The following is a 22697-nucleotide window of genomic DNA, read 5'->3' on the forward strand; positions in this document are numbered from 1 at the left end:
CGCAGGATGTGCACCATGATTGTACAACATTCTTGGCTGTATCCTAAATAATCCTAGGACATCAGGCCAAAACCTCACCATACTGTAAATATGCTCAGATCAGCAGAATGTAATCAAAAGAGGATGAGCTGATCTTCCGCCAAGACAGCTAGCCAAGTAGGTAAGGATTTTAAGAAGTAGGAACATTAAAGATCTGCTAATTGTTCAGGGAACTGGAACAAGGGATAGTTATAGCCAGCCAAAGGTTGTTCTTCTCAACAAAACGTTTCCCCCCATACCAGCTTTTACACCAAGGCTCCCTGTTGTTGTTTTAAAGGATCAACTTTTTAAAGAAGTTTGTTATTTATGAACCGAAAGGAGATGACCTGTCTGCCAGTAGAAGATACATAGTACATTTCAATTCTAGATTGTAGGCTTATATTATAGATTTATCACACTTATTTCAGTTTTCTGTTGTACTCTAGTATGACCACTGTTGTAGAATTATTTTACTTACCTAAAGCAGGAATTCTTGACAGATGTGCAATGGGAATTTCAGAGTGTTGTGATTTTATTTTTTTTTTAATAGCTTAAGTTGTGCAACAATGCGTACTGGGTTACAGCCAGCCCCAGTATTTCTTATGGTGAATAATGAATTATTTGTTATATAATAGATATATTAATAAAATATTTGTCAAAACCAGTTTACTTCTTTAAGAAGCATTATCTTTAGCAGAGACTGCAATGTCACCAGATGGACAAGATTCTGAAGCGATGTTGTAAGTCTTTAATACACAAAGGATTTTACTAGTATGAGTTGAGCCTCTGTAAGGCCATGGAGAGCAGGTTAGATATAAATCTGAGCAGCAAAATTTTACAAGGTTTTGAGCTTTCAGGTTGGGGAAAAGATAACAGCACTGTAGGAAAAGAACCGTCCATGTCATCAGTTTGGGTCAGCTGCTGCCCCAAGAGCTCTGCCCCTCCAATTTACAGCTGAAAGGTTAGGGCTCAGTCATGGTAGGTTTCTTGCTTCAGTGAGCAAACTGTCACAAACTTAAATTCAATGATAACTTCAAGCATTTCACCATATTAGGAAATAGCTTCAACCAATACTGCAGTTATAGGGTTTTTGATGACTTCTGATAAATCTAAATGTTAGCCTAGATAACTTGCATCATGATTGACACTTGAAGTTCTAATCTTAGCACGCTGATAAAATAAAAAACAAAACTTTTCATCACTCTAACAGAAATTATATATTTGTAGTCAGTAAATTGCAGTCATTTGATCTGTGTGATCAAAGTGGGCTGAAGCCCAAGGAATTGCTGATCATCTGAAATAAAATACTAAAGTAGTATGACAAAAGAATGAGCTTGTGTCTCATTGCTCCCATGAGTCAAATAGACCAACATGAAATGTTTCACCTTAGTAAGATAAGAGAAATTTTACTTATTGTAATGCTGATTGGGATTCATAACCTCAGTGAGACACTTCTGGGTGTGTACTGTTGTAATAAATACACACAGGTTTCACTGAAGAGATTAAAAGCTCTTGGCACTAATAAGGGAAATGATCAACGTAGCATTTATTGCTTAATGACACTTGTGTGCTGCGTCTGCTCATAAAGTACCACCTTGCCCTTCAGTAAAAATTGCAACAGACTATTTTAGAGATAAGTATGGGTGGGTACAGAGAGCGAGTTTCTTGCACAAAGACATGTCGTGAAGTGTAGTGTGGGGACTCAACATATTTTTTTTTCCAGTGAGCTAATAATAATGTACTCCAGACAGACTAGGGCTTGTCAACTCCATGTACCCCAGCTTTCCTCATCTTGGGGGACAGGATGAGAAACAGGGTTAGTTTCAGAGCTGCAAAAAGACTGTGTAACTATAATAGACAGTGTGGTGGCAATTGCTTGATAAAATGTGGCCGAGTCACACCCTCAACACAGACCTCTATGTAAATTGTGCAGTCTAGCCCAAAACACCTGGCTGGAGTTTGCTGACTTGAGTTCATTCCTTGGTTTATTCCTTGGTGGTTTGTTTGTCGCCTATCTTCTGTTTGGTTTTTTTATAGATTAACAACAGTAGATACGTCTAGCTAGCTTCATAGTGGTATGGAAACATAAGCAGCCATACCTGCTTATATACCAAATAATTACAGAGATTTTTTTGGTCCTCAGCCTTTTATAGTCATAGGAGAATGAAGATGATTTTGTTTTTAATATAGCTTTCAGATTAGTCAAGCAGAAAGTAAAAAATGGAGTATCTAAGTATCTCATCTCTCCTTGGAGTACTTGAGACAGCCTGGTAGATAAAGAGAAAACAAATTAATCAGATGACTGGAATGATTCATTGGAAGGTCAACAAAGGCTGGTCAAAAGGAGTTAATCGGAACTTGTCCTGAAATACACTTCCGTGCAGCAATCCCCAACTTAACCAGACTAATTGTCACTAAAAAGGACTTAATGTAATCATATTGTTGATTTAATTCCTAACGTACACTGTTGCCTTTGTCTGCAGTATCTAGGGAATTACCTTTTGTCTTCAAGTATCTTCCTTTCAAAGGATTCTTCAGCATAGCCTAACTATGACCACAGCACTGAACTTTATTCATGGTAATACTTTAAAGGCATATGTTGGAAGAAGTCTAAGACTTTGTTATAATACCACTTTTCCCTTGATTTGTAGTTTCATTTTACTCCTTAGTATACTTTCCCTAAAAGCTTTGACAAAAAGGCAACAGTAAGTATACTTGCTGTGACTATAAGCTAGTGATGAATATACTGTTATACAATGTTAATAGCTGGGATGTATATAAAAAAAATTTGGAACATAGAGCTGTGGGAATTTGAGACTATTGCAGATGCCAAATCATGTAATCTTTCATAAAATGCTCAATTTCATGAGGAACATTTGGTTTGGGTTTTGATTTTTTTTCCTTATTATAGGACTGTTCTAAAGTATTACTACTCTAATAGTGACCTAATTCCTTTGAGAATCAGCCTAAAAGTACTAATAGTCACTTTGCACTCATTTGTTCTTATGCATAAATTTGGTTTTACCCTGAAGAGGTTTTTTACCTCGTCTCTTAATTTTAATGTTCTACAGGAAGAGATTAACCTCATAATTTAGGCTAAAGTTGAATGCTAATTAATCTAAATACACGCATCTGTGTGTTCAATCCACTTGTTTGCAGTATTGACTTTGTAATGTAAGGCAGGGCAGACCAGGGAGTGAGGTATGATTTCTATTCATGTGCAGTTCCACAAACATTGATAGACCTTGGAGGCATGTAAAAAAGACTGCGATAAGAATTCAGAATTTGGTCTGAACTTTCAATGTCAAAATTCAAATACATGTGTCCTTTATGAAACAGCTGAATTGTATCTACAACCAAGAAAGAACTTATTTAGGTAAAAGATAAAAAGATGTTATGACTACCTTTCTAATCTTCATAAATTCCTGAAACTTTCTCAGAGTTACAGGTGTCTTAGAGAAGTTCTTATCCTTACCTTCTTAGGTATTCTAGGGAACATCCATAGGAATTACCTGGAGAGCAGTAACATGAGAGGTCATAACATGAAAGCATTTGAAACCAAAATGTATTGGTTCTTCAGTCCTAACTTTTGCAGTTGGCTATCTGCCATCACTATGAAAATTACATCATTTCTGAAATGAGGCTAGAGAACAACTGCAAGAAGTTTCAGGAAGTTTGCAGGCTGCATGAGAAACAGCTCCTTCATTGCTTGTGATGATGTGACACTGTGAGCGGGGTCCTTTTTCAGGGGAAATTTGTTTAACTCTGAAGTTTTTTTATTTCAAGCAGTGAGGAATCCATGCTAGAGGGCCATTTGTTTACTAGTGCTGTCAACTGACTCTAGTTACTACTATGAAAAGCACTGTGGAAACTATTTTGCAAGCGGTGTAGGTAGACTATTGCTGCAAGATGCAGTCTGCTTTAAGGGCACTTGTTATACACAGAATACTCTACTGTAACCAGTGTGCTTAATTTCCTAATGATGAGAAGATGCAGAGGTCATAAAGTTTCGCTGACTCCTCAGTCTTGGAATATAGTAAGAAAAGGGGTGTGGCACTAAAAAGTGAAGTGAAATAGAAATGTGGCTGTGGATACGACTACATGTGTTAAGTGGAGTTTCTAACACTGGCTGGGGTTGAATGTGGCAGGTCACATGCAACTACTGTCTAATGAGCACAATGTGCTCAAAACCAAAGGACTTAGCAGCTCCACAAAACACAACTTGGCTACCAAAGCTGTGACCCTGCAGCTCACATTGGACAATGTTATTTTAGTGACTAAATATGGCAAAAAGCTGTTCAAATACTTAAATTAAAAATGTCAAGATATCTTTTTTTAAACTCTCTAGTGATATTGAGAGGATGAAGGCTCACTCAGAGAGGTTAGTATGCCTGTAATGCTCATCAAATTTTCCTCTATTTAAAAATCTGAAGCTTAGAAGTTCTTTTCTAAACTGTTTTTCAGAATGCCCGAGCAAATAAATATAGCAACTTCATGGTTTTTCCAGATGAAAATATAGTAATATTGTGGAAGTGATGTGCTGATCCTCAGATTCCTTTGTTTAGAGTTAGAAAATAAATTCTTACACGAAATGTTAATAGTGCAACTGCATACATAAACACAAAGGCAATAATGATATTGCATGTGAGCACTGAGAATGCTTTCCAAGACCAAACTGAAGAGAATAATTTTCTCTCCTGGACTGGCCACTCCTGAGAACGGTGTCACAAGGAAGGTCAGGTCAGTGGAGTCACATCTCTGAACAGCAGAACTGTCTGACACATGACTTTCTAAATGGGAAATTTGCACAGTTTCTTCAGAAATGTGCAATTGTTTTCATTTAAATATTGTTCTTCTGCTTTCAGTATTCTGTCACAGAAGATCAATGCATACAAAAATATTTTGAGATTGGGGAAAGTTTCACAATTTCAAAATATGACCAGATTAAAAAACCAACAAAATCTAAAGTCACAGGTGGCTATTTGCCCGTATCATTATCATCTTGATCCTCAGATTAACTAAATTCATGTTAGTTCCATTGTCTTCAGCAGTTATACAACTTCTTATGAGTTGAAAATTTAATTCAATACTTTAAATTTAAAATAGCTCTAGAATTTTAAAATTGCTCTGTAGTTGTGTAGTCTTTTGAAGTTCTTGTTACTGAAACAGTCACTTTTTGGCCATTCTTTATCCCTTTCAACTGTCTCAAACACTTGTAATAAGTGCTGCTAATACATAAGGTATTATGTATTAACAGGATACATAATATAAGCATATAAGGAAAAATACTAAAAAATGTTGAAATTCAAAAGCACTGAGAATTTTGGTAAAAGGAATAGGTTAACTTACCTGTGAGTGAACAGGTGGTATTAAATGGAGCAGCTGAAAACTAATTGTGTCAAGAACTTGTAGCCTTCCACTGCATAGGTCTGTTCTATAAATATTTTGGAGCAAGGGACGTATGATGTACAAACACTGTGCAGCAAGTGTTTTGTTTAGTTGATAGGCTGGGTTGAAGCCCAGTCTGACACAACACACAAATTCTATGCAGAAAGATTTTATGATATTTTCTTTAGTGGATAGTTTGGGCAGAAACCAAAACTGGGTCAGTAAAAAGCCAATGCCAGCCAAGCCTGGCTTTATTTTCCCCCGTGTTTTTCTATAAATTTGTTTTGATCCTATCATCTCTGTGTAAAGCTTGGAAAGGTTCTTTTTGGCTACAAGAATTCCCCTGGCTCAGGCATCCACAGCTTTCAGAAAGCAGAACAGAATGCTGTCAACATAACAGCACTAAAACCAGTTGTCACTGCTGTGTTTTCTGTTTCCAGGTCTTTCACAGGGCTAAGCAGCCGCTGATGTGTGGCACATGAGGACATGAGGCCTCTGAAAGGGTGCAGGAGAGGGTGCTGAGGGGTTCTGGGGAGGCAACGCTCAAGTGGGGCTCCAGTGCCTGTGCATTCCTCCTGTTCTGCTGATGGTGTGTGACACCTCTCTGAGCTGGTTGCACTGTTCTGGTTGCACTGGTTGCATAAAGAGCCATCTCAAATATAATCACAAGCTTTAGCACTGTTGAAAGAGATCCTTGCTTCCCATGGTGTCTCACATGCTGTCAGTGGTGGAAGGAGCCAGCGGAGGAAACGCAGCAGAGCTGAGCAGGGCCTGGGGCACCAGTGGGTGACGTGCTACAGCAGGGAGACAAGGTGGGTGATAAGATAGTAGGCTGGGCTGGGGAGAAGTCCTGCACTGTGGTCTGGAGAGGAGGAAGATGTTGGGAGGCAGTAAGGTAGAGGTGGGAACCCTAGAGCCCCTATTCAGTCACAGAGCCACAGCCATCTCCACAGTTATGCTGTTCATTGTGAGTCTAGAACAATACCTCGACCTCCAGCCTGGTGGAGCTCTCTTAGCCTGTGTCACTCCCCTGACAGCTCCTAGCATGCTCCAAAGACCTCATGTACTGCACCAAGACTGTTCAAACTCGACTAGTCCCTCACCGATTCATTCTTGGAATCTTCTTTGCTGCCGCTGCAAAGTTGAATGTTGCCTTCATCCCTGAAGCCATTAAAAAATAATTTTGACGTAGCTTTTTTTCTTAAGTTTGGAACTTTCCTAATATGCTATGTTTCTTTAGTTCTATAACATCATTGCTACATATACACTGAGAAGCAAGCTTAGCATTAACTCGCACATCTCCAGCTGTTAGCTGGCTGTGTCTTGCTGAAAATAACCTATAAGTCTGGGCATAAATTGTTGTCATCTGCAAGGGCATTCTTGTTGCACAAAGTAAATAGATTCATAAGAGATGCTTTCATTTGCAGATGTTAGAATCAGATCAATCCTACAGTGAAAGTGCAGCTCCAGAATTACTTCAGCCAAGGTAATTTAGTTTTGCTACAGCCCTATTTCCTTATATGTTTTGGCATAAGCATTTTGCATAACAGTTTGAAAGCAAAACTGCCAGAAAACTGATAATATAAAATAATATAAGTTTTCTACTAGCTTAGCTCCCAGAGTTGACTCACCATAGATCAGATCATGGTAGCACCAACTCACATTTAAAATGTTTTGGTACTGCATTAGAGACACAATTAATGCTAGTGATTACAAGAGAAATAATTGTAGTCCTTCCTTCCAGCTGAAGAGTAAAAGGAAAAATAACATAGCATTGTGTTTTATAATACCTTCAGTCTCTTTCCTGGCTAGACACATGAACTGATTTGACTCACAGAATCAGAAAAATTATGATCTCTTCCAATTGTTCTACTTTCTTTAATTACTCAACTATTCCATTTGGTTTTTGTCACTATCCAGTGTCACTTTTAGAAACAATAAGCAATAAACGGAGAGTTTACTGTTTCTTTTTAATGTAGTAACAAAAATACTTAGTAGAATAACAGAATAATTTCAGAATAGAAAAACATGCCCTCCTTGGTTCAATAGTAAATTAATTCTCCCTGTTTTCTTGTTGATGTGGAGACCAAGAAACAACTCCTGCTATCCTAAAAGAAACTGCCTGCAGAAGAGGTGACTCTCTTAAGCCTATGTATGATGCCAGATAGTGCTTGGTAATTGAAACTAGACAATCTAGAGATCAGTAATAAGATGCAAATTTTTAACAGTCACTGCAAAGCAGAACATTAGATGTAAATATTATTATAGGTTTTATAATGCTTGAGATTATTCACAATGGCAAAACGTCTTTATGAGGCAGATGCTATTACTCAGACACTTCTTTAAGCTGGAAGTTTAAAACCTCTAGGACTGGTCTGGGCTGTTTCCTTTGCAGAAACAGCTTTAGTGGCACCTCTCATGTAACTTAATCTCAGATGAAAGAAAAAAAATTCTAGTCATGCATCTTTGCATTCTGTCTACGCATCTAATGAAACCTGTGTCATTTGGACAAAGGTACTATATACAAATAAAAAAGTTTCACAATTTATGGGCAAATTAGTCAGAATGTTGTAGAAAGGCAGATTGTAAAAACAACTTGTGTTGTTGAAAGCTTCATAATAAATACTGAAATCTCGGAAATGTAATTTAGTAATAGTTTATTTTAGTCAGGAAGACATGGCACTTGTTGCCATGGTCTAGTAACCACAGTGGTAGTGGATCAAGGGTTGGACCTGATGATCTTAGAGGTCCCTTCCAACCTGGCTGATTCTATGATTCTATGATTATAAGTATGAAAGGCTTAGTCCTGAGGTAATAAGGTTCAAAAAGTTAGTGAATTAGAATTGTAATGCCCTATGGCATCCCAGCTCTCTCTTGAAAATATAGTATTGGTTTAGGCTTTATTCATACCCCTTTTTCCTCATAGCTTACTGGCACTCTTCTCTAAATGGCAGTAACTTGTTCAGTCTTGGGCAGCCTGAATCCCATCAATCAAAGAGGAAGGACAAATCATTAGAAATCTTTTCTTTGTACCATCCTGGAGAGGTTAAGGCCTGATTATACTTTGCTATCTTTCCTCTGCTCAGTTTTCCCCTACACTTTGGGAAATGTTCCAGTCTGTCTTTCTGTGCCTGCTCATAGGTGGGTACAATTTGTTCCTTTTGCATAACTGATTCTGTGGAATTCTCCTTGACCTCTGATGGTTTGCTTTACCCATAAAGATGAGCTCATATCAGTTTATTTTTCAAGGGATTATGAAGTCCAGCCGCATTTGAAGTTGTTTGCTGTATCAGGTTCCTATACTGATGACTGATGTATGTATTGACATAGTAAATGCCAGTTCTCTTGGTGTGGTCAAGTTTCTTGTTCTTGGTCAAATTAATTCTTTGTCTAACTCTGCTTTTGAAAAATCTCTAGAGTGAATGTATCATAACATGCCCTGTTCACAAGGAACTCTTTTAATAGCTTAATTTCTGCCAAAATTACTTATTCTGGTTTTAATTGTTATTTGTGCTAGTATATCTCTGCTAAGACCAAGTGTGCTTCATTAGAGTAAGCAGAAATAGATCTAAGTAATTTCTTCTCCCTGTAGCCAAAGTGCAATGACAAAGTAGAAAAAAGATAAAAGAATCAATCATAAGTAAACCCCCAAACTATCAATATATTATCAGCAAGATTTTCCCATGTGTTGAGATTAGTAAATAGCAGCACAAAGTCAGAATTAACTGTAGGACTCTGAAAGGTCACAAAGTGACACATCTACAGCACAATATTATGCCAGAAGGGTGAACTGCTCAGAAAAATAAAATGGACGTTCTTTAAATTTTCAGAAAATTAATTTTTCTAGACAACTCATTATTCATTTTTCAAGACTGTGTTACAAGGTTTCATGGAAGAAAATTTAACTGCTAAAGGAGAGCAGTATGAAGAATATTTAATTCATTTTATGAAATAGAAACTTGGTGTATGCTCTGGTTTTTTTTTTTTTTTTTTAATAAGCACAGATTTTTAAAATTTTTGCTCTGTCAGAAGTATATCTCACTGGGCTTTTTGGTGTGGGGTTTTTTTTTTCCTGTTTGTTTTCTTGATTTGGTTTTTTTCCTTTTTCTTTTTTTCCCCATGAACATCTAAAAGCAGGAGCTCAGTACTACTATCTTGTGCATTACCAGAAACTTTTATTCTCTTTACTTACATCTGTGACAGTATAATCCCAATAATAGCCTCAGCAGAAGTAGCTCATGTCTGTAGCATTCTCAATTATTGACTCTTTGCTCAAGAACAAGTAAATTAAAAAATGTATTGCGGAAACCACTGAGCAGGGGATCTCACAAGCAATTCCTATAGGGACTCTAAAAACATATTTACAGGGCAAAGCTATATGTGGGATATGGAAAATCCATACTTGTTAATTTAATGGGAAATAGGCATTTGTATCCTTTGGGAAAATTGCAGAATTCTAGCTTATGGGTTTGTTTAGGTATCCTCTCAATCTTTTTGTGTTGTTTTGCTGAATATTGTATGGCATGCCATACAATTGCTGGGAGAGCATTCTATTTCTGTACTTGTTAAATTCATGCCAAAATATATAGCCTACTGTGCAGTCAAACCAAAAGGGATTTGATAATTTGAAATTCCTTTTGCTGATATGTTATCCCATCAGTACAGTCTTTGCCAAAAGGAAATCCCAAAAAAGTCAAAAATATCTGACAGTTGTATTACCTAAAACATTTGCCATCCTGAGAAATCTAATTTTACCTGACATGCCTTGCCATGGGTGAGTGTATTTGCATTCTTAAGAAATGGCAGGTGACATGTGGTAGTGTACAGGTACCAGAGAGAAGAATGTTTTTGCAAAGTTTAGAAGAATACTTAGCTTCAAATTCTCCTCCCACTTCTCAGTACACTCCCATGTTGCTTTGTCCACCTTAATGACAAGCTGCTGTTCGTTATCAGAGACCTTGTGATAGAGGTTATGAGTTCTGCTTTGAATAGACCTCAGAAAGATACAGTTTGTCATGATTGTGTATCTAGAAACAAGCAGGTGAACCGCAGCATTGCTTGGAAAAACTGTAGAGTTCACAATTTGGGTCAGTCATAAAATCTGGCAGGGCAGGAGGAGGGAGCTGCAACCTAGATGGGATATCTTAAGACCAGTCTATGCAAATACAAGGTGATTAGGAACCTTATCTTCTCAGATCCCACCTTTTGTATTTCTGTGATCAAATTGGCTGTGCAAGGGCAACAAGGCTCAAGTACTGATGCAGTGTTAACAGGAGACCAAATTCGGGAGTTAATACTCCAGTTGCTGGAGTCTTCTATTACTGACAACAAAAGCTTTTAAACTGCAATACAGCTTGTTTCTCTTTCCTTCATAAGTGACTGAGATCAAAAAGAAAGTCATAATAAAGGAATCAAAGTTGTTTCACTGTAAAAACGGAATCAGATAAACACATGTTGATTTCAAAATTTTTATAAAATGCATTTGCATTCTTTTAATTAAATAAGTTAGTTCACATCTTGTACTGTTAAAAAGAACATACGCTGAAAACTCTCTTATCCTCAGATATGAATTCATGGAGAAGATTTTTGACACTTCTTTCCTATAATACATACCTTCAATAGTCAGGATGTAGAGATAGTTCCCTCTCAGTCTGCTCTGAGCTTGCCTTTCAGTGCCGGAATTTCCATTTCTCATTTCCTTCTTTTATCATCACATCCCAGAATGAATGGTGAGAAGCTGACTGCACAAAAAAGGTCAGGAATTTATTATTAATACTAAAAGCACTTTCTTTATGTTTGCAAGTTTAGTAATGCAGAGGAATAGATCTTGAATATTGTTACATATGTAGCAGCTCAGAATTCCTGAGGTACTGGTTCATTAAGGAAAGGACAACATGGCTATTCTTCAGGTGATAGACAAATCCACTTACTTTGTTACAGTCTGTAATCTTATCTTTTCAGTAAACTACAGCACATCCTTATGGTTATAGAAATAGCAAGACACAATATTGAGTTGTGTCAGTCAGAGATGTGAAGAGGAACTGAGGCCCTACCATTCCATATATGCCTTTTCCTTTAAGATGGGTTGTAGATCGTTAGAATTGTATATAATTAGAATACACAAATAATAAACCATACAAGTGTGAATCTGTAATAATAGAAAACACTGCTTTGCTGGGCATAAGAGTCTAAAAAGATGACTTGTAAACAAATATATCGCAAACTCAGAGCACACAAACTGGACTCCTTTCAGATAGAACTGAAGTGCAAGATTTGCTCCTGGACACTCCATGTCTTCCAACTACAGTTGGGCTTTTTGGTCTCAGGACTAGTCTAGAATGTGTCTGTAGTAAAACCACTGTAGATATCTGGTCTACAGGACCATTTGAACAGATCCACTCCTACCTCACATGTTATTGCAGTCAAAGCTGCCTCCTATCCACACTGGCACTAGAGCTGCTCCTGCAGCAGGTGAATCCCCTTCTCACAGGAGTCTTCCAGTCTATACAGTTTCTCACTTACTGTCTCCCTCTGGCTGCCTCAGGCTGTACCCTAGGAGTTTTTCCACTCTGATCATGTCCAGTTACTCTCAGGATGAAGTGCTCTCCTTTCCCAGGCAAACAGGCAGCTGTTCTTCATCCAGTCACAGGACTATTCAATATGCCTCTCCTAGAGACTGCATAGAAACTTATAATGTACACTGGTGTTCTTCAGAGACACTGGGCATTGCACCTGAGAATGAGATAACTGAAACAATTCGGTGTCTGTACACCTTGTGGTTTCTGAGAAACCTAAAAACTTAAAGAAAGAAAATAGTTCTACTGCTGGTTAGACATGTGGTTTCCTGTCAGGTGAAAGGTGAACTCACAGACTTCAGGGTTTACTGCCCTGGAAGCACTGGTAGTGGATGAAGTTTATAAGCATGGTTAGCAGATATTGCAGTGTTGAGAGGGGAAGTCTGATTTTGCATGCACCTGTTTCCAGGCATGGCGAGAATGGGAATAATGAAGCACTCTTGGCAAAAACATTATGGGATGAAGAGGCTGTTGGGATCTGTACAGCTGTCTTCCAAAATATGGCATTACTACAAACTAGCTTGGCAATACCGTGGAGCAGAGCAGTGGGAAGCAATGAGTAACACCTCTGCCTATAAAGAAAGGAACTGGAAAATAATCAGCCTGAAAGGTTGACTACAAGCTTCCATAAAATAACATTATATCAGAGGAACCTATTGGGCAACCTGGGTATTTCACTATATCTGAGGAAATGAGTGAGCAGCTGAGAAGAGCACATCTGAAGAAACAGAGGAGAGCATAGTTGGATCCTCTAACACAAGGGATCAAACTGTAGTGCTTAAGTCATATGCCTCTTCTGTGAAGTTCAGCTCTGATGCTGGTGTAAAGTGACTGATCAAAAGTGGAACTGGTATAGGGACTTCAATTTGGATCAATAGCAAGGAAATAAAGTCAGGAGACTCCATTGGGTCTTTTTGACTCACTTGCATCCTCATCCTCAATGACTCTCTGTGTTAGATGCTGTAATAACATTCTCATTATCTTGTTTACTGAAACAAATGGAATCATTGAAGATACACTTTTCCTTTCTAATTTAGTGTTTGAAATTTCAGAATTAAAATGCTTTAAAGCCAAACATAGAGCACAGGCAGTGGCATGGCTCTATAAAACACATGCAGACAATGGCAAAGTGCTGAACTGTTAAAACTGTCACAGATATCGAGGGTTTTTCACATTGAAGTGCTGTCACATGAAGGGTAATTTCCTGCTTTTCAAATGACTAGTCAGATACTGTCTCCTTTATCAGTGGATGTGTCAGCTAGTATGGAGAGGTTGAACAACTCTTTTTCTGTAAATGCTAACTATATGCAACTATGTTCAAAACTGATCCTGAAAACTACCTGATCTATAGACATTTCATGCTCCCCATTGTCTGGCTGCCAGTACCCCTGAAGAATATCAGTCAACATTATAAGAACCGTAGCAAGTTTTGCTGAAAATGGAACCAGGATAGAAAAACGTACTGAGGTTTCTCATAACTATATAGTGTAAAATACGATAAATGCTTCCCTTTATATTTATGCACAAGTATTTTGATAGAAGTTGGCAAGGCATGTTCTTAGCCAGGAGCATTGAGGGTAACTGAAAAATAGGCACAACTAGTATAGAGTACATTAGCAGGTACAGGTTTGTGAAAGTAGTTATTTTCACCTTCTGCCTTGTATCCATAATCACTAATACATACACCTGAAGTCTGTAAGCTATGTATCTGTGCTTCTTCAAATAGAGGTTGTTTCCCCAGTTTAAAGGGTATTTTTACTTGCATCATGTAGACTCTGACTAGAATATGAAGTGGAACTTCATAACATTTCCTTGAGTCCTGTCACTCATTACAAGAGTGAAGAGATCAGTATCTGCCCCTCTGCTTCCCCTCACAAAGGTGTTAAAGACTGCAATGAGATCCCCTGTCAGTCTCCTCTTCTCTAGGCTGAACCTGTGACTCTGTTTATTCTCTGAAATCTTTATTATTTTCATTAAATGAAATAATGAAGACTCAAGAATCTCTCATAAGGAAGCATATTAAGGCATGTCACTGGAGACTACTGATGGCTATTTTTGTAGTATATCTGTTTAAATCCCCACATCACTTAATCCCTGCAAGTCTTTTCCTCATTGTTGATCTGCAGGTTTTGGATTACTTAACACTTATTTCATATAAATCATGCAAAAACATCTCAGAATAATATGCTGAAGGCCAAGCCAGAGTAACACCTTATAAGGCATTTCATACCAGTTTCAACATGTGTCTCAGAAAACATCTGTGAGCACACGGAGTGCTTTCCGCTGATCATCATAGTACGTGAGTCAAGCCTGCAATGCCTAGGGAGAGGAGTTACTTCTTAAAATGTGTGTGAAACTTAAATGGATTTGAGAGAAACTGTTCTCTAAAAATGGAATTATTTCCCTGTCACTGTGAAGATCATTTAACTACTATCTCTTAGCAAAAAAAAAAAAAAAAAAACCACAGAAAATTCAAACTGATGTTTAAACATTAACAAAATGTCTTCAGATATTTTATTATGTTACCTGCCTAGGAAAATATTTCTTCTTATTTAAAAAGGAAGGAATGAAGAGATGCCTGAATTTGTCGAAAACTGAGGGTTTCATTTAAACAAACTGAAACCAAATAATGTTTAGTTCTGTAATAACAACTTTAGGTTTAGGCAACCAAAACTGAAATGTTACTGACTTGAATTTTCTGCTTTTAATTGCAGGCAAACCATTGGTTAAACTTTTTAATTTACAAGTGGCTTTCCCCCTCCCCCACCCTGGTGCATTATATGTATGGAACTCAAATAGGTTAATTTTTTAAAAAGGCACAAATAACCTATGCCCTTAAGGTGCCTGCAAATTAGATGCTTGATTCAGTCATTAGTGTGGGGTCAGCTGCACAATTCAGACCTCAGTGAGTACATCCTCAAAATATGTGAAGAATTTGGAACTGGAATTTAGGTTTGGGTCCCTTTCAAATTCACCATTTTTCAGAAAAGAGAGGAAGGAGTCATGCACTTCAGGCTGAAAAGAATCCTTCAGAAGTTAACATTAGTCTTTTTCCAATTATTTCCTCAATTAGTTTTAGACCAGACTGTTTCATAGTCTTTTGAGTTTCTTTATGGTTTCTGGTAAAAGCACAATGTATTCGAAATGTGATATCATCGGTGACATGGTGAGAATAATGCAGTGAGCACAGGGTTAAGAGAGGCTCCTTTCTGCTGTGTTAAGAACTGTTCCCAGCAGAAACCATGGGAATCTGATATGATTACCAGGGTGCTTTCTGCAGAACTGTGTCATTATTGTTAACAGATTTTGCAGTGAAGAATACATGTGGCAAGTCCCAGAAGAAGACAGACTAGGCAAAGGGCTGAAACTTTGACTAGTAATTGTTACCAGCTCCTTCCTACCATTGCCTCCCACACCAACCACTAAAAGCTAAACTTCTTTGTGGGAGCTCAGGGCAGCAATTCCAAGAAATATTTTTTATTATTTTTTTTCAGAAACTACCTGATATATTTTTGTAAATTTTAACAACTACTATTTCAACCAGCCATGTGTTCAAGCTGTTGTTAATTCTTTCAGAACGATCTTCCTGTGAAAGTGGCTCATGAATGTTGCTGGTTAAAAAAATAGTAAGAATTAGACTATTTATAGCTCTAGTGACTAAGCATATAGACTGCAATAGTCATACAGGAGAGGAATCTCATGATGTGAGACCATCTGGTAGTCTGTGAAGGAGGCCAAAAGCAGTTTTCAGTACACATCTGTAGGCCATCAGGTCATGCATATTCCTTCCAGAAAGAAGAGCTGCTTTTACAATAATTGCATGCAGCTTCTTTTCAGAAATGAACATTTTGTTATTAGACTGTTATCCACATAGGATGTTTTGTCTGTCTGACAGCCCGGGGTTTAAGGATGGGACTTCTTTGAAAAAAGGTTTAAAACTGAGTGAATTTGCGTATGCTCTTAAAATAGAACACAAAGCAATGTTAGAGGTTTATTCCTTGCATAATGTCTTTAAAGTCAATAGATGTTGCAGGTCTTGAATTGTGTCTGTTACAGATAACCTATAAGAGATTAATAGAGTCTAAAAAATTGATGATTTTGGTTTCATAACACCAAAGGAGGACATGGAATGTTTTTCATTCCTTTCCCTTTATCTGACTAGATTTTTATTGCTTTAGCCTTTTTGTTTTAGCTGAATCTGCTATATCTTATTTTGAAAGGCCAAGTAATTAAGTAAGAAATAGTGTTTCTTCCAATTGTGAATGAAAACCTTTAAAAAAATTACAGCAGGAATGGTCATCAATTTTCTATCAAATAAATTTTCACTAGTAAACTGTGATTTGTTTGAATGAGTTATATTTCATTAATTTATTTTTTAAAGGGCTTCTGTTATCAGGCAGTACCTTGTTAGAGTGGCTTGGCTGCTTCCGTTCTAACTCATTCAGCCTGCTTCTATGGAGCCCTGGCTTTCAGGACTTCACATCTGGGGAATATCTGCAACATAATCCATTTCAGGGTTGAAGATTGCTAAACTGCAAAGAATGGTCTTAATGGTTTTAGTTCCCAAGCATGAACTTCCTCCTCAGGTGTGCTTCTAAGGATGTCCTGGTCCCTGGGACTCAGCTTCTCAGTTGGTCATGTCTTTCATAGGGGTAAAAGACCAAAGGTAACCCTGCACTCTAGTTTGCTCTGTTGTAATAGCAGCATGCACTTCCCAGTATTTCTTCTGGGTATTTGGTTTTTCTTTGGTTCTTTTAGTTGTGCATTAGAAATGGCAGAAACATCCATCAAGTGGCAGTGCTTAGCCCTCTCAAAATTAGGAGGAAAAGAAATTTTTTCCCACTTAATTTCTTTTTTCTTATTTTTGAATTCTAGGTAGCAAAATTCTTGCATTTTTGTATTGTGAAACAGATTAGAACAACAAGCTGAAATTTGTATTTTAGCATGGGTATAATTCTGTGTCTTGAAGGGAGAGTTTGCTTTGAACTTCTTCCTTTGATAGGTTGAAAAGGGCCTTCACTTCACTTATGTAATAGGTTTTGCATTGAAAAGGCTACAATCTTTTGCCCTAAGCCCTCTGGAAAATTTAGGCAGCTCTATTAGATAGACAGTGATCTTAGATGAAGTTAAAATCACCTGTATGTGTATTTCTGTAACACAGATCTTTTATACAAACCTGCATTTCTTTCCTTCTTATCACATGAAATGGTGGAGAAGAGTTTCTGACCAGCAGTCATCATCTAGCAGTTTGCAAGCAGTATGCTGAACAAAAGTGCACAACCCTTAGCAAAAGTATGCCAAGGTTTCATACCAATGCTGTTTCTGGCCTGTGAGCACTATTCCAAGCAAAACACTGTCAGAGAACCCAGTTCTATTATGTATTCATTGGAACAAGGAATAAGTTCTCATTGTAGCGCTGAACTCTGCAGCCTATTCAAAACCTTTTACTAATAAATTAAAAGGGAATAGAATACTAAGAAATACCAGAAATTAACTTTTACCTGTAGCAAAGCAATTATATGTCTCTCTTGAAAGAGTTATGTACAAGTTTTTTCAGAGAGTTTATGCTGACCGCATTACACACACATGCTAAAGTAGTAATTAATTGTGTCAGTCACTGAGTAGTAACCAAAATCCCCCAGGTGTAATAACACCATTCAGAAGCACTCATCTACAGAGTAAAATCCAGAATACTATACATTTGGCTTTGTATCTTGCCAAATGAATCTATACAGATATTCCCTATACTGTAGTGGACTTTCTGTTTCCTGTTCCAAGTAAATCAGCTAATGGTTTCATGTTCATTGAAACTATCTCAAAAGTTTCCTTTGTTGCTAGATGGAACAGGAGATTCCAGCGAAAATCTTACCTAACCTAAAAACGGCTTATCTTAATTCTTGATGAAAGGCAGTTTAATTCTTCAGGATTTTCCTCATACCTCGTGTTTTGTCTGTTCATGCCTGACTCAACGTTTAGCTGAACTGACATGGAGACTCCCGGGCAATTTGCACACTCTGCGAGAGCTCTGCTTTGCCCACAAAGTGGTTGTTAGAGACCATCAAGGTGTATCGCCTACCTGCAAATCAATTTCTCTAAACAGGAGGCTCTGAACCTCTCAGGGCCCAGAACGTGCAGCGAGGTGCTCTGAATTCTGGGCCCCGTGCTGTTTGCCTGTGTTGTATCAGGTGTGGCTATATAAATATCGTCCCTTCCTGGACTCCTCTCGTGTTTTATTAGTCCAAGACGTTGAGTAAACATTAGATTTGGATGCTTCACTTACTACCAAAGAACAAACTTCGATCATATTCCCGGAAGAACTCTATTGTTTTGTTGGGCTGCCTTCCACATAGTCATTCAAATGGTGAAAAGCCCAAAGAACATATTGTTTCTTTTTGGGTGCTTTCTATTCCCTGTCCTGCCACTGTGTTGGGGATTATCATCCCCAGGAAACCTTAGAATAAAGGAAGCTGATCAACCATCTGCTGAACAGTGTGTACAAAACACAAGGTTCTCTGACCCTGGACAAAATCTGTCTTGATATTGGAGAATTTTGGACAGTCACAGAGGGTTTGCGGGAGCGGTCTGCTTCCCAAATATTTCCCCAGAGCTTTGATACTACACTGCACTCCAAGGCACTTTCTTTCCTCCCTCAGGTTCCTTTGGGCTACAGACATCTCCCTGCTGTCTCAGCACTGTTTTCGGCAGGATATTGGCTGATGATCAACAAGTGAGTGTCAGAAGGACAGTATTTTTCCATTAAATGTTCCAAGACTCTTTCAGGAGCCAGGCCCATGCAGCCCAAACTTAGGTCTATATTACTAGGTACCACAGTTGCTTAGTAACAGTTAACATCTTACTTGTCTTCCTGTGCATAGGCTAGAAATGTATATCATCACAGAGGCAGCCCAAATATGTACATGGACATGACAAACAGCATTATCTGGTAGATCTTCCCTAGGTTCTGAATACAGACTGAGGTGCCACACAGGCAGCCTCTGTTCTTGTTACCTCCTGAACACAAGGCAAATTAAGAAAAGACCTCTCTGTTCATCCATGTGCCTCTTGAAACTAAGTCTTCATGTTATCTGACAACATGTAGAATAACGTAAGCCAAACTGTGCCAAAAAGGGTTCAACATTTGGGTTTAACCCTTACAAGATGCATTACTCTCCCCACTCTCAGCTCATAGCCTAGTACCATTTTCAAGTAATTTTTCATCAGAGAGTTTGCCTCTTGTAGCTGAAATACAAACCACTAGTGGGACCAAATTCTATCTCAAAGATACATCAAGGTTGTTTCAGTTTGCTTTGCTCCATGTCACCTTTGCAATATGCCCAAGTTTTCAGTCTCCATGTACATACAGAACTGTGAACTATTAAGCTACTGCTCAAGGCTGGTTTTCCGGGTTGTTTTCTGCCTGATTCACCAACACTAAGTTTTCTTACTTGGATCAGTGTTATCTGGATAAGCTGCATAGACATCTATCTATGGTGGCTTTACCACCCTGCACCTCATACTCACTGTGTAGCATTTCCCAGTGAGACAATAATCCATCTGGGGGGCTCTTGCCTCCCTTTGCAAGTTATTGAATCTCAAAAGTTTTTGCAGTGACTTCTGAGGTGACTTTACTCCATTTTAAGAGGACTTCCATATTTCCTGTAGCATCTCCCAGTGCCACAGTAGGGACTTCAGCCCTCATGGGTTCACATGCAGAAATTGCTTTAAGTTCTCCCTTAAATTGCTGCTTTTCTAACTGCAATGTTAGGCAAGGCATTGCTATAATTGCTAAAAGCACTGCTTTTTGTGTATTTTCTGTTGGATTTGCTGCTTGTTATTAGTGGAGTTTAATAATTATTCATAGGATTTGTTATTAATTGTTGCAGTTGTTGCTCCAGCAGAATATACTATAGAGTTGGTTTTGCTGCTCCTTCTCCTTTTACCGCATCTTCTGGATCCACATTTTCCCACAGTTGTCTGTGTTGTTCATGTTTTCCATCACATACAGGTAACCCAGCCCAAGCAATGTTTGTCACAGCTCCAACAGAAAACTTTTCTGCCCCTATTACTAATCAAATCGGAAAGAATGAAATGTTTTAGTCCACTGCATGAAAAAAGGAATAATCTAAAGCACCTATGCCCTCTAGCCAATCTGGGGTCTAATATGGAGGGAACAAGCCTCAGTGTCTGTCCCCGTATTCACCATCCCTTGCACTGCTCCTGCTACAGGTGACAGTGACTGTCCCTGAGGGCTGGGACCTTAGCCAGCACTTGTCAGTGTCTGTGCTGCTCCTGTCTCCATCAGGCCTCTCCACTTTATTGCATTTGGAGACATCCCCTATGCCCTGCTGAATTCTCACAGTAATGACACCCTGGTTACTTAACTTCTCATGTGCAAAGGAAATATTTTGAAATCTCAGCTGTTGATCCATTTAATAGAGAACATCACTGTATAAACTTCTGCTCATTAAAAACAGACCTCCCATGTATACAATAGAGGCAAATAAGCAATAAAAGGTATCTAGTAATAAAAAAAAAGATGATACCTTGCTTATGTCACATGGCTAACTTCAGTCTACTGTAACAGATCAAAAAATCAAAAAGGAGTTTCTTCTTTTCTAAAACAGAGTTGTCTTTGAGCACAGACTTTTAATTAAACAACTTTTGAGGATAAAAATGGATTTTCAGTCAGAACAAAACTTGTTTTACTTATGTAATTATCAATCTTATTAATATTTACAGATATACACACGATTTAATATATAAATATCCAAACTATTCTTTCAAACACAGAGAGGCCCTAGTAAGTTTGCATTTAGTTTAATTGGTTTCATTAATTCAGTCATTACTTGTGTCAGTGAGTCTCACATTAATTTTAAATGAGTGTAGGTAAGTACATGTTTAGAGCAGTACACCAAATACACAGATTCACACAGACCTATTGAACGCAGTTGGCGTTTCTTGTTTCCAACAGCTAGTTTTCATTTTTCCCAGGACATTGTACCTCCTCCTTGCAGAGTGGTTTGGCCATGGTTTCTAATTGTGTGAGTCAGATGTTCTTCCTTTTCCATAGCCTCCCACTTTTGTATCAATCTTTTCCAGATTCATGGAGCAGAGAAATGTAAAGCATTTGAGAATCAAGCGATGCGATGAAAGATTCTAAATTTAAAGAATAATAGTCTTTTAATCTCTGCAAACAAACTGGCTGGTCTGTGAACTGAAAATGTATAACTACCAAAAAACAAAAACCAGATATTTTTTGATACAAAGGGATTTTCTTTCTGTAGAATATGAATTTTAATTTAAGAACTTCCCAGTCATCTTCTTGGCATAGATTTTAAGCCACAGATGAGACATTTAATAATTTTTTCTATTCCCTAGCACACAGAATTCCAGTTAAAAAAAGAAAAAGTAAATCTAATTACTTCCTTGTATCAAATAGTCAGACTTATGAATAGTCAGACTTGGACACCAGTGAGGCCACCTGAATATGTTTCTTTTCCCATACTGGTGAAAGGAAAATCTTAATTACGAACAAATTATTACAGCAGAATGTGTTTCCCCTAATATGTGCAGTAAGTGTCTGGTTAAAAGAAAGCTGAACAAAGCAATTTGATCTGTTCTTTTGCCAGCTCTTTAGGGCCAGCACTTCAGCCTGTTAGTTTCTTAGAAATCCAGCTTCACTGAGTTTTCCTAACTACTGTTGGTTCGACCATAATTGTGAGTAGGTAGACCCAGTCAATACCAGGAATGTGCTGATTTATTGCAGCTTTATTGCAAACAGAAAGCAGATAAGTAATGAGGAGACAGTGCACTAGTAGAAACTATTTTGAAAAATGAGGGGTTTGGCATCCAGTGATTTTTTTTCAATTTCTTAAAATATGCTATCCGAATACAGACTTGGAAATATGTAGGTGAACTGATAAACTCTACTGCTGAAAAAAATGGTCTGGCTTCTGACCTATTATGCTTGTGTCTGTTCTAATGAGGAAGTCATAAAGCTCTTCATTCAGAAACTGAAAAAGCAACAGCCAGCAGTGGAGAGCACAACACTGCCTCAGGGGACCAAGCCCCACCAACAGGCTAATGAGAGTCATCTGTCTCAAATTAAATAAATATGCTGGAAATGGATGAAGACAGATGTTTTTTAAAGTCAAAGATACGGATGAAATCTTTCCAAACTCGAAGGAACTTTGCTCTCAATGTGTGATTCCTGTGTACCCAGAACTCTGCCAGAGGCCTCCCACTCCAGCAGTCTGTTCCAAGACCCTACAGGAAGACAGAATTTCTGGTTCTTCCAGAGTATTTGGAAATAACAAATTTCAAAACAAAATCTATTGGAAATATTGCAATTTATACAGAAAGATCTCTTCTTTATTTATTTACAAACAGGTATGAAACAACCTCTAACCCTCTTTTCTTATGCAGCCTACCTTTATTCTGCCAATGGAAATACGAGTCCCAAGGCCAGGTGAGCTGTGAGCCTGATGTGCTCTAGATACCTGCTCTAGATGCGCTCTAGATAGGCTTGGTAACATCCATTTCTGGTAAGGCACTTCTATCGAACCATTAAGTCATGGAACAGAATAGCAACCTGGCTGGCATCTGATATTGCTGCAAAGTGTGACGGGCTGTGCAGTGGCAGACCTGGGCTGAGCAGGCACAGCTATGTCTGTGTCTCTTACCCACACTACCAATAGTCCTGCGTGACAGGGTAGA

At 38.1% G+C, this 22697-nt stretch overlaps 1 protein-coding gene across 2 annotated transcripts in view; it reads right to left on the reverse strand.

The window, feature by feature from the left end:
- F3 (coagulation factor III, tissue factor) overlaps positions 1-22697 on the reverse strand; it is a 59425-nt gene that overhangs the window by 20896 nt on the left and 15832 nt on the right. For both annotated transcript variants that reach the window (XM_039383340.1, XM_039383343.1), the window contains exon 3: positions 11020-11147. In XM_039383340.1, the coding sequence (XP_039239274.1) occupies positions 11020-11101 (82 nt within the window). In that variant the 5' untranslated portion in view covers positions 11102-11147. The remainder of the gene's footprint in view (positions 1-11019; positions 11148-22697) is intronic.

This window comes from Pipra filicauda, unplaced genomic scaffold (assembly GCF_003945595.2).
Source record: "Pipra filicauda isolate LSUMZ 115617 unplaced genomic scaffold, ASM394559v2 scaffold112_size3218982_pilon, whole genome shotgun sequence".
Taxonomy (NCBI): Eukaryota; Metazoa; Chordata; class Aves; order Passeriformes; family Pipridae; genus Pipra; species Pipra filicauda.